An 18,655-nucleotide genomic window follows, 5' to 3' on the forward strand; every position below is an offset into this window, starting at 1 on the left:
ATGCTCCCGAATAACGCTATAAAAGGCGAAATGTAATTGGTCGATATTTAAATTGTTATTTATAGATGAAATGTCACCTGGACATGGGAGTCCACGCAATGCTGTTAGATCTACTGTTAGACCAGCAGAGCTAATTTTAATCAGAACTAATTTCACTGCCGTGATGTAAAATGTCAATGTTGAACTTTCGGTTCAAGTCGGAAAAAACCCCGTGATAGTATAGCCATAAAATGTATTTATTCTAGTGCACAATCCAGAGTTTATTACTGCACTTTTACCCCCTAGGATCGATCCCCCGTCGGTGGGCTCATTGGGATATTTCTCGTTCCAGTCAGTGCACCACTACTGGTATATCAAAGGCCGTGGTATGTGCTATCCTGTCTCTAGAATGGTGAATACAAAATATCCCTTGCTACTAATGGAACAATGAGCGGGTTTCCTCTCTAAGACTGTATTTCAAAATTACCAATTTTTTGACATCCAATTGCCGAAGATTAATAATAAATGTGCTCTAGAGGTGTCGTTAAACAAACGAACTTTTGTTTACTGATATTCCATTAAAAGAGTCCAGACCAGAGATTTTCCAAGCTATCTTAGAGCTACGATAACATGGTAAAACCGTCGTAAGCTATGACGTCGCAACGTCGCTTGCCATACCTTACTACCGTTTTACGATATTGTATCGCTACGATAGGTTCCAAAATATCTGTCCAGTTCATATTACCGTTAGAGCGACGTTTAGTATGTACATTCCCAAACACCAAACAAATCTGAAAGCAGGATTTTTTTATTTTTTTTTACTTTGCTGTGTTCATTAGTTCGCAATATTGTAACTTTGCATGTAAAAACTGGCAGATGATGGGCCCATTAGTCTATTTCTCGTTCCAGCCTGTGCACCACGACGGGTATATCAAATGCCGTGGTATGTGCTGTCCTATCTGTGGGATGGTGCATACAAAAGATCCCTTGCTGCTAATGGGGAAATGTAGCAGGTTTTCTTCAAGCCTATGTCAAAATTACCAAATGTTCGACATCCAGTAGCTGATGATTAATAAATCAATGTGTTCTAGTGGTGTCGTTAAACAAAACAAACTTATTATTTAGCTATACGACTCATAGCCCTGTTAAATTAAGTGCGACTATTTTCGCGGTGATGTTAAAATCAAGGTGTTGTATCTAAAAGTAATCCAGGATATTTTTATCTGTCTTCTATAGCTAACACACAATCCTCCACAAATTTTTTAAATCGTTACGGTTCTGTTCACTGACGAGTTTCAAAAATCGATAACATTAGAGTTGTTTGCCATGTATGCCATTCAATTTGGTCTATTTAGCTAACCACGATAAAAATATAATCATAATACTTGAAGAGTTTGTTTGTTTGTTTGTTTGTTTTGTTTTTTAATCTAAAGCCAGCTAGGCAACTACTAGACATATGTCAATGTGACACAATTTACAACAGATTTAACCTGACATGTTCAGAAGCGGAGGACCATTTCATTCGTTGACGGACATGGCAATGCCTTTGACGTGTGGCACCGGTGGGGCAGGATATGCTCTCGTTTCGCGAACACCTGATACAATCACTGTTTTGACAGTGAATCATGAGTGTATATCATCACAGCTATATTTATTTCAATGAGCTCTGTCCTGTGCTAATTATGCTTTAGTGAAACCAGTTTGGGAGTGGCAGTCCTCTTTCGAGCGGCGCAAAAAGGATCTTCTTGGGAGTGGCTGTCCTATACAGGAGGCACTAGATCACCACTAGAGCACAGCGACTAATTCATCATCCGCTATTGGATGTCAACCATTTGGTAATTCTAACACGCAGTCATCAGAGGAAACCCGCTACATTTTTCTTAAACAAGGGATCTTTTATATGCACTTTCCCACAGACAGGAAAGCACATACCACAGCCTTTAACCAGTTGTGGTGCACTGGTTGGTACGAGAGACATTTCCAATCAGTTGAATGGATCCACTGGGGTGGTTCTGGAAGGTATAAGGCCAACACGTCGACATCTCTCTCAGTGACGTCCAGTGGTCTGGACTGATAAGATGGCTCTGATTGATCATTTATTTCCGAAACAAAAACAATCTCATTTTGGCGTCTCCCTTTTTTTCTATTAACCACAACAGTTACAACAAAATACAATACAATCTCATAATTTTTATCCATGGTAGAACCCAATATTTAAAATACAATTTCGTTTTTCAATGAGACACTAAATACAACATCATGTATAACATTAATTAAAAATGTACACCAAGTTTAGTTAATCTACAAACCTGTAACACATTTGGATAAAGTTACAACACAGTGAAACAAGAGTCTGTGACGTTGAAACGGAAATATTCTTTAAAAATAGACTAGAACTCGACTCTATATCCGTTACGTGCGTTTTTAAACATGGTCTGGACTGATACGATGACTGCTGTATCATATTTCCAAAACAAAAAAATATATACATAATTTTGGCGTCTCCCCATTTCTTTATTAACCACAACAGTTACAACAAAATACAATACTATTTCATAATTTTAATCCATTATAGAACCCAATATTTAAAATACAATTTCGTATTTCAATGTGACACTAAATACAACACCATATATTTACTATATAGTACTGTAATACTGAACTACTGGTTGTAATGTTTATCCAATTAATTCACTATTATCATATAAACATTCCACACAGCTAATATACCTTACAATGTTGGCAATTGTAAATTCTTATTACAGTTCCCCTACTTTTTGTGAAGATATATTTTTATATATATATATATATATATAGTAAAGTACTCTTATAACGAACTGGAAGGAACCATGATAGTTAGTTCGTTATAACAGTAGTTCGTTGTATACATTTGCATACGTTGGTTATTGATGTATAGGGTAGGGAGATAAAACGGGACTTCACGATCAGTTCGTTCTGTGCAGTAGTTCGTTCTAAGCATGTTCGTTATAAGTGTACTTTACTAAACGTGGCAGTACTATATACATATATTACAAACAAAACCATTGATAAATGATTGCAAAAAGACACAGGTCCGAAAAAGTATGACTAATGTACGTGTATTACAAAATAAATTACACAAATTATTATGCATTCTTTATTTTACATATTAGTATGTAAGGTGTTGATGCTCACACCGATTATACAGTCATGTCACGGCTTTGTTCAAAATATATCAAATGCAGGCCTTCTCTGGCATTGAGAGGCAGAAATTAGAAGCAACCAAAAGCATTAATGTTTAAAAAACAAACAAATAATAATAAAAAACGTTTTTAATAATAACCACAAGTCACACAAACAAATAATACCCCAAAACATTAAATGTCTAGTACACAGACAGGTGCTACAACAAACTAAAGTATGTTTGTTAGATATCACACACATTTACATAATTAGTAAAGAGCTACCGGCCTCTGTGGTGACGTGGTTAACCCATTGGACGTAAGGCCGTACGTACTGGGTTCGCATCCCGGTACCGGCTCCCACCCAGAGCGAGTTTTAACGACTCATTGGGTAGGTGCAAGACTACTACACCCTCTTTTTCTCTCACTAACCACTAACAACTAATAACTAACCCACTGTCCTGGACAGACAAATGAGGTGTGTGTGCCCAGGACACCGTGCTTGAACCTTAATTGGATATAGGCAGGAAAATAAGTTGAAATGTAAATGTAAGTAAAGAGCTGCCATCGTGAAAAAGCATCACATACACAGACATACATCATCTGTTAATGTTAAATGTATTCCAGTACCAGCACAAAACAAGGCTAACACGAAAAAGCATCAGATACACAGACATACATCATCTGTTAATGTTAAATGTATTCCAGTACCAGCACAAAACAAGGCTAACACGAAAAAGCATCAGATACACAGACATACATCATCTGTTAATGTTAAATGTATTCCAGTACCAGCACAAAACAAGGCTAACATGAAAAAGTATCAGATACACAGACATACATCATCTGTTAATGTTAAATGTATTCCAGTACCAGCATAAAACAAGGCTAACATGAAAAAGCATCAGATACACAGACATACATCATCTGTTAATGTTAAATGTATTCCAGTACCAGCACAAAACAAGGCTAACATAAAAAAGTATCGGATACACAGACATACATCATCTGTTAATGTTAAATGTATTCCAGTACCAGCACAAAACAAGGCCATCATGAAAAAACCCTAAAAAAAATTATTAATAATTTGTCACGGACGGACTATCTTAATATTGAGACGGTTGGGTAGGTACTTTATCAATTAAATTTGTTGGAAATAGTGACAAAAAATAGAAAATATGAAGGAAAGCATTTAGTGTAATAATTAAGGGACATAAGGTGGCACCATGGCCAATGGGGAGCGACCGTGGCAGACGAGGAAGAAATTTACCCCCCCTCCCCCCAAGCCCCCCCCCCAAAAAAAAACAACAACCTAAGAGACCTAATAAGGGAATGCTAAAAAAAAATTGATGGGTGAAGTTGGCACCGATGGTTCAGATAAAATTAACATACATACATATGTATATGTATATGTGTATATATATATATATATATATATATGTATACCCACCTCTTCTGTCCGATCGATACTTTTCAACAAATAAATAAACCAACAAAAACTCATCACCGCATCAGTTTTGGAACTTAACCAGAGACGGACTATATATATATATATATATATATATATATATATATATATATATATATATATATATATATATGGTCTGAGTTCGATGTCACGTGAAATTCTGTCACGTTCAGTTTAATGGCATTATGGTGAAATGCTTGCATATAAAATATATTTCCCGATTCTTAACGTGTTTTGAGTAGTATACTTGCGATGATTATGTAGGCATGTCACGCCCTTAATGAAATATACCACTGAATACGCATTGCACTCAAAATATGAAGATGTTAACAATAATTTAGTCATTTGACTCAAACCTTTTTGACGGGACAAATGTAATTTGCATAACAAATAAGGACTGCTAAATTCGTAGATCTGCATATGGCCGAATGAATGAATCAATGAATGATTCACCTCAGCACAAACACACACACATCAGCTATTGGGCGAGTAATGCTAGGGTTAGACTACTAACTGCCACCAGAAAGTTGGCCCACTGGACATTTGCGTTTGTAATTTCCCCCAACTCCCGACTTAGGACAGGTGTGCTCAGATTCACTACTAATCGGTTGTAACAGTTGGATGCGAGGAGAATTGAGTTGTAAGTGTGCTCACAGACTAGCAACTGGACAGTCATAGAAGTCGTGACTGCAGAAAGTTGGTCAACTTTCTGTTGGCAGTTGGTAGTCGAAGCCTAGCATAACGGATTATTCCGTCAATAAATTAGCACAAATTTCTGACAAGATTGAGTCTTTTCAAGCCTATCGATCAAAGGTTAAGTTACGTGATCTGTCTCCAGCAGTTTCACAAATCAATACAGATAACACTGTTCTTCATATATCACATATATTATATATAATACTAAGGCAGTAAATTAATATTAACATAATGAACTTCCTGGCATCCAGTTCTTACAAGAGGAAAAATATCTTTCATTATTGCCCTACAAGCTGGATTTTTATGAACTAAAAATCTTCTAAATCCATGTTGTTCAAGATCTGACAGCAACTTCAGCTTGGGGAGGCCTTGTTCGTACGTTTTCTGTCCCCCTGTGTGGAACTCCAGCAAGAGTTGTCTAACCGTTTTGAGCTCTCCAGCTTCGATCATAGAAGGTACGGAAGCCCATTCTGCTCCTTCAGCATCCATTTTTAAAACGTCAATAATGGACTTTAAAAAAAAAAAGAGAGAGATAATTTAATAATGATAATCATTGGCATAGTCTGGGGTCAAGTTGTTTAATACATCACTCACTTTAATTATTGAAATGAGCAACATTAATTGTATAAGGTGTTTAAAATGTATTTAATGTAAGTATTTTTTCGTCACACTACAAATTCAATATTTTCGAGTTTTTAATGCAAATATGTGTAGGATTGATAAATAAAAAATTGCGAAATATTACACTTATTGCGCTCGACTGATGTGCAGTCGGTATGCACATTGGGCCATTTCTCCATCCAGCCAGTGGTCCACAACTGGTGTAATAAAGTCCATGGTATGTACTATCCTTTCTGTGCATATAAAAGATCCCTTGCTGCTAATCACCATGTAACCGTAATTAAAATGTGTTGAGTGCGTCATTCATTCATTCCTTTTGTTCCTTTAAGGGCAACCACTGTGAAAATTAGTAGCTGGCATTAAGTCACACGCCAAATTTACTACAAAAAGCCCTTTATTTTCGTGTTTTACGGTTTGAAAAACATTCATGAAAATAAATTCCATGCCAAACTTGTAATGGTACTTACCATCAGTAGGCGAAGCACCTGCTAGTAATCCGTGGTGTATACCATCACAACTTTTAGTGAAAAGGAAGAAGACTGAATTTTTTTTTATTTAACGACACACTCAACACATTTTATTTTACGGTTATATGACATCAGATATATGGTTAAGGACCACACAGATACTGAGAGAGGAAACCCGCTGACGCCACTTCATGGGCTACTCTTTTCGATTAGCAGCAAGGGATCTTTTATATGCACAATCCCACAGACAGGGTAGTACATACCACGGCCTTTGATAGCCCAGTGTCTGTATGTATCTGTGTCTGTGTATGTCTTACACTCTGACACTCTATGGTACACACACACATTCACAGAGAGAGAGAGAGAGAGAGAGAGAGAGAGAGAGAGAGAGAGAGAGAGAGAGAGAGAGAGAGAGAGAGAGAGAGAGAGAGAATGTGATTACTTGTGTGAACGTGTATGGAATGCCTTTGTGTACGTATGCATGTACATGTGTTGAGTGTTTGAGCCATTCACCTATGCATCGGGTCGTTAAACCTGGGATGCGAACCCAGTGCCTAAGAGCCTCAGGCCTGAGAGCTTAACCACAACAACACCGTGGCTGGTTTTACTCCTTTTTTCAAATTCAATATATATACAGAAGTGTAACAAGTCTTACCTTGGAATGATTCAACATCTTGCGTATTGAAGTTAGAGTCATCAACTGCCATTTTTTATTATCTTTTTCGTCTTTACCTCCAATACCAATTTTATAAAACATGTTGTTTTTATTCCTTCTGTGTGTGTTCGCAGACATACTGAAATTAAAACCAAATTGTAAATAAATAAACCTAGAATATAATATGCAAGGCCTCCTTAGCAGTCTCCGATCGTTATGATAGCTTGTCCTGTTTTGATCTGCACTGCCGACCGCCTTCTTTGTACTTGCCCAATACCACACTTCGCAAGGATCTTTTGGTACTTGGGTCCAGACGTGCACCGTACATAGATGGTACTAAATATTGCGTACAAAGCTGCATTCCATAAATACAACGTCACTGGACGCAGCTATCTTTGTCACTTAACGTAGAAGTGGCTAGATACATGACGTCTGTGTATATAGCCTTGGCTAACGAGGGGGTGGCTATCTCTATATGGCAATCGTGTTTTGGGGGTAAAGTACAGTGTAAATCCACCAAACCCCATCTGTAAATAAATAAACATGTAGAGACAGACAGACAGACAGACAGATAGAGACAGACAAACAGAGACAGACAGAGATGGGCTAGCAGACAGACAGGTATTACACAAATTTTACAGCACATGGTCGTACAATAATTTCTGAATAATAACGATGATAATTGTTTGAGTTTATATACTAAGAAGATGTTCCAGTTTCTATCTTAACTTTAAATTTGTATTATGTGGAAATCAGTTTTGAAAACTGTGTGTGTTATAACGACGAACTATATTTCAGCGTATTTACTAAAAACATTGAGAGTTCCAGTTTGTGACATTAGTTTAAAGTAAAATAAAGTTTGTTTTATTTAACGATGCCACTAGAGCACATTGATTTTTTATCTTATCATCGGCTATTGGACGTCAAACATATGGTCATTCTGACACTGTTTTTAGAGGAAACCCGCTGTCGCCACATAGGCTACTCTTTTACGACAGGCAGCAAGGGATCTTTTATTTGCGCTTCCCACAGGCAGGATAGCACAAACCATGGCCTTTGTTGAACCAGTTATGGATAACTGGTTGGTGCAAGTGGTTTACACGTACCCATTGAGCCTTGCGGAGCATTCACTCAGGGTTTGGAATCGGTATTTGGATTAAAAATCCCATGCCTCGATTGGGATCCGAACCCAGTACCTACCAGCCTGTAGACCGATGGCCTAACCACGACGCCACCGAGGCCGGTCAGTATTTGTATTATTTGGCATCCAGCGTTGAAAAATGTGGGTGTTTTCTGCCAAGAGAATTAGTCCTGTCACCTGCTGGTGGTTTCACAACTATTATAAAAGGGAACCGGTGACTTTAGCATACATATGTAACTCTACTGAATAATGTTAAAATTCATATAAAACATATTATTACGTTTTAAACCCATATCAATTCAAATACCCCCCCCCCCCCACCTTAAAAAAAACCCCAAAACAAAACAAAACAAAACAACAACAACAACAAACAAACAAACAAACAAACAAAAACAAAAACAATAAAAATAAATAAATTGAAAAACAAATTTAGTGTAAAGAAAAACGTTTCTTTACAAATTATCATCAAATTGCAGAGGTTAGATCTTAGTTTACAATACAGGTATGAAGACAGCTGGTGGAATTGTCAAGCCATTATACGTTTTAACTTTCAGTCTCCGTGTACTGCATTATCGATTATTTCAATAACAATGCAACTATATATGAGATTAATCTATATAGTCTGAAGGTAATTTGTTACGGTTACATACCATCATTGATTACTCCATGCATTGCAATACAATTTCTATGTCAGAATATATTTTGAAAAATACAACACTATCGAGAGGGTCATATGACTACTAATTTTAGAGAGTCCTCTCAACTGACAAGTACCGAGTAAAAAATCAACATGGGTCGACCACGAAAGTTTTTAATTAACGGCCCCTATGCCTGACCACCGCTTTGTATTGCTGATATACAAATGGCACCATACCACAAGCACAGTTGTTATCAGTTAGTACTACATATAACAAGTTAATTCAAACCAATGGGTTATTTAAATACTACAGAGGTCAGCGTACGTGTAATCGTCAAAGAAAAATTTTCAAAAGCATATCAGAATTTTGTAGCATTTCTTTTATGAGGAACTATTTCCTATACCGGACTATATTAAGCTGCTACAGCAAGTAACGACACGACAAATGGTGTGTGTAGTCTTAAGATTTTGTTAATTTACATAGAAAGGTGTAGTAAAAAATTGTTTTGAGATGGTGTGGATTTAAAACTCAGTAATATGCTGTAATATAAGTTTTAACATATTCATTATAGTAAAGTTTGTTTTATTTAACGACGCCACTAGAGCACATTGATTTTTGTATCTTATCATCGGCTATTAGACGTCAAACATATGGTCATTCTGACAGTTTTTTAGACGAAACCCGCTGTCGCCACATAGGCTACTCTTTTCGACAGGCAGCAAGGGATCTTTTATTTGCGCTTCCAACAGGCAGGATAGCATAAACCATGGTCTTTGTTGAACCAGTTATGGATCACTGGTCGGTGTAAGTGGTTTACACGTACCCATTGAGCCTTGCGGAGCATTCACTCAGGGTTTGGAGTCAGTATCTGGATTAAAAATCCCATGCCTCGATTGGGATCCGAACCCAGTACCTACCAGCCTGTAGACCGATGGCCTAACCACGACGCCACCGAGGCCGGTCAATTTAAATTTGTATTATTTGGTATCCAGCGTTGAAAAATGTGGGTGTTTTCTGCCAAGAGAATTAGTCCTGTCACCTGCTGGTGGTATTACAACTATTATAAAAGGGAACCGGTGACTTTAGCATACATATGTAACTCTACTGAATAATATTAAAATTCATATAAAACATTTTATTACGTTTTAAACCCATATCAATTCAAATACCCCCCCCCCCCCCAAAAAAAAAAACACAACAAAAAACAACAAAAAAACAAACAATAAAAAACCCAATTGAAAAACAAATTTAGTGTAAACAAAAACGTTTCTGTACAAATTACCATCAAATTGCAGAGGATAGATTTTAGTTTACAATACAGGTATGAAGACAGCTGGTGGAATTGCCAAGCTATTACACGGTTCCACCTTTAGTCTCCGTGTACTGCATTATCGATTATCAATGGAAATGAGGCTTCAACCCTGTATTAAACATGAGATTAATCTATATAATCTGAAGGTAATTTTTACGGTTACACACCATCATTAATTATTTGATACATTTCAATACAATTTCTATGTCAGAATATATTGTGTAAAATACAACACTATCGAGAGGGTCATGTGACTTTTAATTTTAGAGAGTGCTCTCAGCTGACACGTATCGTGTAAAAAATCAACATGGATCGACCACGAAAGTTTTTAATTAACGGCCCCTATGCCTGACCACCGCTTTGTATTGCTGATATACAAATGGCACCATACCACAAGCACAGTTGTTATCAGTTAGTACTACATATAACAAGTTAATTCAAACCAATGGGTTATTTAAATACTACAGAGGTCAGCGTACGTGTAATCGTCAAAGAAAAATTTTCAAAAGCATATCAGAATTTTGTAGCATTTCTTTTATGAGGAACTATTTCCTATACCGGACTATATTAAGCTGCTACAGCAAGTAACGACACGACAAATGGTGTGTGTAGTCTAAGATTTTGTTAATTTACATAGAAAGGTGTAGTAAAAAATTGTTTTGAGATGGTGTGGATTTAAAACTCAGTAATATGCTGTAATATAAGTTTTAACATATTCATTATAGAGTCGGTTCCATTTTCTCGCAAACGGACTATACCCTTCTGCACATCACCATCGAAGACGGAACAAATCCACAGTGAATGATAATAGAAAATGGCCGGTCAGATTTGTGCACACAAGTAACCAAGATGTATAAAAGGAAGGGAGAAAGGAAAATTATTTAACGACGCATTCGACAAATTTTATCTACGGTTATATGTCGTCGGACTCTTTTTCGATTAGCAGCAAGGGTCTTTTATATGCATCATCCCATAGACAGGATAGCACATACCACAATCTTTGATATACCAATCGTGGTGCACTGGCTGGAGCGAGAAATAGACCAATGGACCCACTGACTGGCATCGATCCCAAACCAACTGCGCATCAAGCGAGCGCTTTACCACTGGGCTACTATATAAAAGGAAGGAAGGAAATGTTTTATTTAACGATGCACTCAACACATTGTACTTACAGTTATATGGCGTCAGACATATGGTTAAGGACCACACAGATATTGAGATAGGAAACCCGCTGTCGCCACTTCATGGGCTACTCTTTTCGATTAGCAGCAAGGGATCTTTTACATGCACCATCCCATAGACAGGATAGCACATACCACGGCCTTTGATGTACCAGTCGTGGTGCACTGGCTGGAGCGAGAAATAGCGCAATGGGCACACTGACGGGGATCGACCCCAAACCGACAGCGCATCAAGCGGGCGCTGTACCACTGGGCTACGCCTCGCCCCCTTAACGAGCTACTCTCGGCTTACTAAATTCCAAAATTATATACGTAGCTCCCTTCTTTACTATTTCGGCGGACCGTTAAAAAATGCGCCTAATTTCCTTCTCATAAATGCGCACCATTTCTCTTTGCACCAAACCACCCCTCCGCTTGTTACCGATCACGATCGGACTGCGGGTGCTCCCTTGCACCTAATAGTGCAGGCGGTCCCCCCTTCACCCTCCACACCCGCTTCCTGTCCTGGACGGAGGAACCGGCTGAGGCCGACGCCTGCGCCCAGGACAGGCGTGCGCTACAACAGCTTGCTCTGAATGTGCACGTTAAACTCTCTGACCTGACCTGAGGAAACGTCAGGGGACGAATTTACAAATCCTGACTACTTCTTACACGCGTTTAAGCACATACATTTACAATGCTTAAACACCTGCGTTTAAGAAAAACATGCTTCGTAAATTCGGCCCTAAAACTTTATTTTGTTTAACGCCGCCACTAGAGCACATGGATTTATTAATCATCGGCTACTGGATGTCAAAGTTTTTGACACGAAGTCTCAGAGAAAACTCTCTAAATGTTTCCACTATCAGCTAGGGATCGTGTATGTACATTCACTGTTCTACCGACTGAACAGAACATACCACTACCATTGTTGATATAGCAGTCGTGGGGTACAATCAGAGAATAGGTCCACTGAGGTAGTTTGATCCTACGACGCAAGCACCTCAAGCGAATGCTCTACCGACTGAGCTAGATCTTGTCCCCGGTATGTTTGAAATTGAGAAATAGGCGGTGCTATCAACATAAGCGTACGACCTCCCATTTTTGTATAGGGTGGGAAAGGGATGGTGGGGCAGACTGGTTTTTGCCTGAATTAAACAGAAATGCCCATATCTAGATAACACCCCCCCCCCTCTCCCCCCTTAGTTGCATTATATGCCAAACAGCTATATAAGTTTGCAAACGAATCACTACGCAGTTTTACATGGATTGCAGCTAATATTGCGCGCAGAATACTGGAAATACATGGTCAACACATTTTGCCCGAATATCTCTATCGTTTTTGCCCGAATTTGTGGATTTGCTCCAGCTCTAAAGATGGGGGTGGGGGGGGGGGGTTACCCCGCCCCTCCCCCAATCTTGTACTCTTATGACTGTCAACACGGAAAGCAAATTAGTGATCTTTAAGGACAGATACCACGGACTGGTTATAGAGTAAAGTGAACATCACTTGCCTTGGGTCGAACGAATAGACATCACATTCGTAACTCTTCACCACATCGTCGTCAAAACTGAAGTCGTTGTTGATTCTGCAAAACACCGATGGAAGATAAACAGACGTTTTACTTCATTTAGTTTTCCTTCTTGTATCGAATTAAATTAGGTTACTTCAAAAGTAAATATTAATAATGAATTAACAGTGATTTATGTACCAAACAATAAAGTTTGTTTTGTTTAACGACACAACTAGAGCACACTGATTTATTGATCATCGGCCATTGGATGTCAAATACATGGTCATTTTAACATATGATCTTAGGGAGGAAACCCGCTACATTTTTCCATTATTATTTTAAAAAAAATCCATTATTAGCAAGGGATCTTTTATATGCACCATCCCACAGACAGGATAGCACATGCCACGGCATTTCATATACCAGTCGTGGTGCATTGGCTGGAACGAGAAATAGCCCAATACGCCTATTGAAATCAATTATTTCTAAAATAATCGCTCGCGTCCGGCTAGGATGCAACTTTACGGACACCATAAAGCTATATTCTTAAGCAGTTGTTTTTTTAGAACCGGCCTCGGTGGCGTCGTGGTTAGGCCATCGGTCTACAGGCTGGTAGGTACTGGGTTCGGATCCCAATCGAGGTATGGGATTTTTAATCCAGGTACCGACTCCAAACCCTGAGTGAGTGCTCCGCGAGGCTGAATGGGCAGGTGTAAACCACTTGCACCGACCAGTGATCCATAACTGGTTCAACAAAGGCATGGTTTGTGCTATCCTGCCTGTGTGAAGCGCAAATAAAAGATCCCTTGCTGCCTGTCGTAAAAGAGTAGCCTATGTGGCGACAGCAGGTTTCCTCTAAAGAACAGTGTCAGAATGACCTTATGTGTTTTACATCCAATAGCCGTTATTTCAATTGCCGCATCCTAACCGCACGCGTACGGCGCGACAGATTGGTTTAGTCGAGCGCGCGATACCATACCCATAGGAATTGTTTCTATATATTTTGTCTCGCGCGACACGAGCAACAAAACAATAAACAAAACAAAACAAAACGATGTATTTGACGGCTTCAACTGTCGCTAACAATTTTAAAATGGAGACTGTCGTTATGGTCGCATCTGGTTAGGATATTAACACATATTAACGCATTGCTCGCGTCCGGTTAGGGTACAGCCTTAATGAACATTTTAGGCCCATAGGTCAAATATTGTAAAAATAACAACATTGTAATTTTACAATCTGATTAAAATTAGCTCTACTGGTCTCACCAGTGGATCTAACAGCATTGCATGGACTCCCATGTCGAGGTGACATTTCATCTATAAATAATTTAAATATCGACCAATTACACTTCGCCTTTCATAACGTTATTCGAGAGCATACAAATTCTAAAAATATCGGGCGAGACTATTTATGCAATAGGCGAACTTGTTGGTCTATTTCAACATTGAAAAAAACAGGGGGGAAAATGCAGTAATAAACTCTGGATTGTATACTAGTATAAACAGATTTTATGGCTATATATCACAGATTTTTTTTTCGTCCTGATGATGATGATGATGATGATAACTAGTTTAACGTGCCCATATACCACTAGGGTTTCGAACACGCCCATCCCGAGTCCGACCTCCGATAAGATCGGTGGCCTGACTCGGGATGTGTGGGGGGGGGGGGGGGGGGGGGGGGGGGGTTTAGTCTTGACACGAATTTTATATAAAATTTTATATTGAAATTAGTTTCCGGCATACTTCGTAATTCACCCGAATCATTTCGTATACCCTCGGCATAATCCCGAATGTTTTCAAATTCTTTTCAAATCACTGGCATGATTTTGCAAGTAAGGCTTTGATTGGTCGAATGAAAGGTCAACTGGACATGAGCTCCAACGGGCTGCTATTAGATCCACACGTAATAGTGGAGCTAATTTTAATTAGATTGGTAATTTTAAGACATGCCTGTAGTACCTTAAGTGCATATCTATGTCGGTGTGGTCTTACTATCGGCTTTTTCTACAATAAAGGGACCAAATCATGATTTAGTATGTTATGCTATTCTACAATGAAATATTGTGGGCCCAACACATCACTGAAAGAAAGAAATGTTTTATTTAACGACGCACTCAACACATTTTATTTACGGTTATATAGTTTATCTTCTTGATGCTTAATTCCTAATTACCGCAAATGACCGCATTCGTTAAGGGCGTGACGTAGCTCGGTGGTACAGCGCTCGCTTGATGCGCGATCTGTCTGGGATCGATCCCCGTTGGTGGGCCCATTGGGCTATTTCTCGTTTCAGCCAGTGCACCACGACTGGTATATCAAAGGCCGTGGTGTGTGTTATCCTGTCTGTGGGATGGTGCATATAAAAAGATCCCTTGCTGCTAATCGAAAAGAGTAGTCCATGAAGTGGCGGGTTTCCTCTCTCAATATCTATGTGGTCCTTAACCATATGTCCGACGCCATATAACCGTAAATAAAAAAAATGTGTTGAGTGCGTCGTTAAATAAAATATTTCATTTCATTTCCATTCATTAATCTCACTAGTAATGATGATAACTAGTTTAACGTGCCCATATACCACTAGGGATTCGAACACGCCCATCCCGAGTCCGACCTCCGATAAGATCGGTGGCCTGACTCGGGATGGAGGGGGGGGGGGGGGGGGGGAGGTGAAAATGGGCAGAATTTTGAAAATAGCAATTAGTAAAAAAGTTAATAAATTAAAGAAAAAAAAGAAAAAGGTTACAAGCCAAAAATAAAAAAGAATTGACTGCTCGGCCGAATATTTATATAATTTGGAGCATTTTAGAAGGACAGTCCAAAATTAAATAAGAGAGGATCGGACTATTTAATAATATTACAAAAAAGAAGTAATTTCGACATAAAATTTTGAACGCAGATCTAAACGTTTAAAGTCCGATCGATATGTCCACACGAGTGGCCTCGTTAAGGCCGTTTGGGTGCACAGCTTAAAGGGACGAGATGGGTTGCATCCCGTCAAGAAAACCCCTAGATTGACAGTCGATAGACGTTGAAGGTGTAGTGCTGTGCTGAAATACAGATCTTGAGAAGCCGGATCCGTCTGAACGAGTAGAGTATCAGACTAGGGTATAGTCCAGTCGTCATGGGTTGGTATAGTGGTGCGGACGGGCCCGACTCCGGAGGATACGAGATGGTATCACTATAAAACAATGTAAAGTCTAGAAAAAGAGTAGTAGGGGCCGACCCCGCTTCCTATTTCTTTTTAGAGTGGGGCGGTCAATCTTCCAGTGCTGCTAGGACAGGCTCGGACATGTAGAGACTAAACGCGAACAACCGTGGCGTTCTGCAGAATGGCCGTCATACGAGTCACGAAAAAAACAAGTCAACATAGTCAGACGGAGAAAAACGTGGAGGCGAGGAATCTCGCTGAAAAAGAATCCAACCTGGTGGTGCAGACTGTCGAAACGAGAAGCGTTCCAGCGTTCAATGAGTTCCAATGGCCGCATACATCCCAGTAGAAAACTTCATTTCGCTGACAAAAACAACGAAATGAAGGACCCCCAAGTCGAGCACAGTAAGGAAAAATTGTTTGGGGATAGCCCATATCACAACTGGCCTCGTGTAAATGGGCGAAGTGAGCTACAACTTCGCTTTGATCAACTTGACTTCACCTTGTTCAAAACAGTGACCGCTTACATTGGACACAGTCGCGAACGAATGGTGAAGAACTTGAGGAAAGAAAGAAATGTTTTATTTAACGACGTACTCAACACATTTTATTTACGGTTATATGACGTCAGACATGGTTAAGGACCACACAGATTTGGAAAGGAAACCCGCTGTCGCCACTTCATGGGCTACTCTTTCCGATTAGCAGCAAGGGATCTTTCATTTGCGCTTCCCACAGGCAGGATAGCACAAACCATGGCCTTTGTTGAAACAGTTATGGATCACTGGTCGGTGCAAGTGGTTTACACCTACCCATTGAGCCTTGCGGAGCACTCACTCAGGGTTTGGAGTCGGTATCTGGATTAAAAATCCCATGCCTCGACTGGGATCCGAACCCAGTACCTACCAGCCTGTAGACCGATGGCCTAACCACGACGCCACCGAAGCCGGTCAACACATCACTGTTTGGTTAGTATTGGTAAATATGGGTCACACCTAACTGTGTGGAGTATTTGCACACTGAGTCAATTAGTGAGTCAAATTAAGAGTACCTTTTGACGTTATAGATTTCTATTTTAATTGTCACTGAATTCATCCCTTTGTTGTAAATATGTGTTGGTGCATGTGGTCCACACTTAACTGTGTGGAGTATTTCAGATCTCTTATTGCACACTGGGTAAATTAGTGAGTGAAATTAGAATACTTTAGAGTATGCATCTCTTTGTTGTAAATATGTATTGAAAATGTTTTATGTTAAAGGCATACTGTCACGGATTTAAGGACCTTATTTCTCTAAAAATGGATAATAAATAAAAATTACATTAATTGTTGGAAACCAAATCTAGCTATCGCATCACCTTAACTGAACCATGATGGAGTGAAATCCATGTCATACCTCTCGGCAATTTTAGTTTTTGAATTATGGACCATTGCCATAATTCAATTATTTTTACAAAATGTCATTAATAAATGGAGTATGGTGCTTATGAAGATGGTTGAATAAAGTACATTTAGGGACAAATCAAATTATTTTTGTTCAGGTAATACTTTGTTAGACCATTAGATAGATCAGTGGTCTGTGACAATATGCCTTTAAAATGAGAGTGGTTTGCAGACAATTCAGTTGTCTTTAAAATGCGAGTTAGTTTATAAAAATTGGTCATCAGGTTCAAAAGTTATTGCAGTTTATGTAAATGTATAAGTTCATTGTGGTGTTTTCAAAGACAGTCTATACCTCATGCTATATGGACATTAAGTCTTTAAAAGTTAAGTGAAATTAAATCATGTCGCACTTAATGTTATCACAAATAATTAGTATTTATGATTTAGGAATACAAAAATGCAATATGTTTTTAATATTACAACAATTTAACAAAAGTAAGGCAACTTATAGGTTTGTCACAAAAAAATCTGTGGTGTCCGTAACCATCTAATAATTTTTAACTTGATCAAAATAATTCTACATCCAAATGAGGTTTACAAGTCAGATGTACGAGTAAATTCTGCAAAGTAATAGAAATGTGGAATACCTGAAGGATTTGAAAATAATACACACTGAACGTGGATTTTCAGTGTCTGTAACTGTAATTTCCGTAACCTTTCAAAAAACATAATAATAAATTTAGAAACTTTATAAAAAATACCAAAATATGTACTTAAATTTTCTTGTATTTTATTTTGTAAGACTACAACATGTTAAAATAAGAACAAACATGAATAATATAATTGAATTGGTAATTGTTATTTCATCCAGCATTCACCCCTAAAAATAACAAAATTATGACTAGCAGAACATTCTTTATGCTGAAATGATTTCTGAATTGTGTTGAGTGTTTAGCTATTTTTTAACTTGCATAACCAATTAACTTCACAATGATAAAATACTACCAATAACATACTAGGGGTGCTTTACATTCAGTAAGAATTATCTGTAGTGTCCGTAACCAAACAAGTAATATAAAAATTGTGTAGTAAAATGTAACTTGCCAATAACTAAGATATAGATTTCATATGAATATGATATATTTTAGAAAAATTACCATTTTATTACTCTTTTGTTTTAGAGTTTAAGATGAAATTTGAGGAGAAAAAAACATTTTAGTCAAATCTTTCCTAAAATTTTCTTTTACAAACAAGACATATATAGTAAACAAATTAAGTTACTCTGAAACATAATACAAGTAGCAA

The 18,655-nt window shown here is 38.3% G+C and overlaps 1 protein-coding gene across 1 annotated transcript in view; it reads right to left on the reverse strand.

Annotated features, from left to right (window-relative positions):
* Nucleotides 1-2,156: 2,156 nt before the first annotated feature.
* Nucleotides 2,157-18,655, reverse strand: part of LOC121384354 (methyltransferase-like protein 24) — a 76,958-nt gene continuing 60,459 nt past the window's right edge. Inside the window, exons 6-8 of the mRNA XM_041514715.1 lie at nt 12,816-12,890; nt 7,048-7,186; nt 2,157-5,814 (exon numbers count right to left, since the gene is read on the reverse strand). Of these exons, the coding sequence (XP_041370649.1) occupies nt 5,509-5,814; nt 7,048-7,186; nt 12,816-12,890 (520 nt within the window). The 3' untranslated portion in view covers nt 2,157-5,508. The remainder of the gene's footprint in view (nt 5,815-7,047; nt 7,187-12,815; nt 12,891-18,655) is intronic.

The sequence above is a fragment of the Gigantopelta aegis genome, chromosome 10, assembly GCF_016097555.1.
Source record: "Gigantopelta aegis isolate Gae_Host chromosome 10, Gae_host_genome, whole genome shotgun sequence".
In the NCBI taxonomy this organism is placed as follows: domain Eukaryota; kingdom Metazoa; phylum Mollusca; class Gastropoda; order Neomphalida; family Peltospiridae; genus Gigantopelta; species Gigantopelta aegis.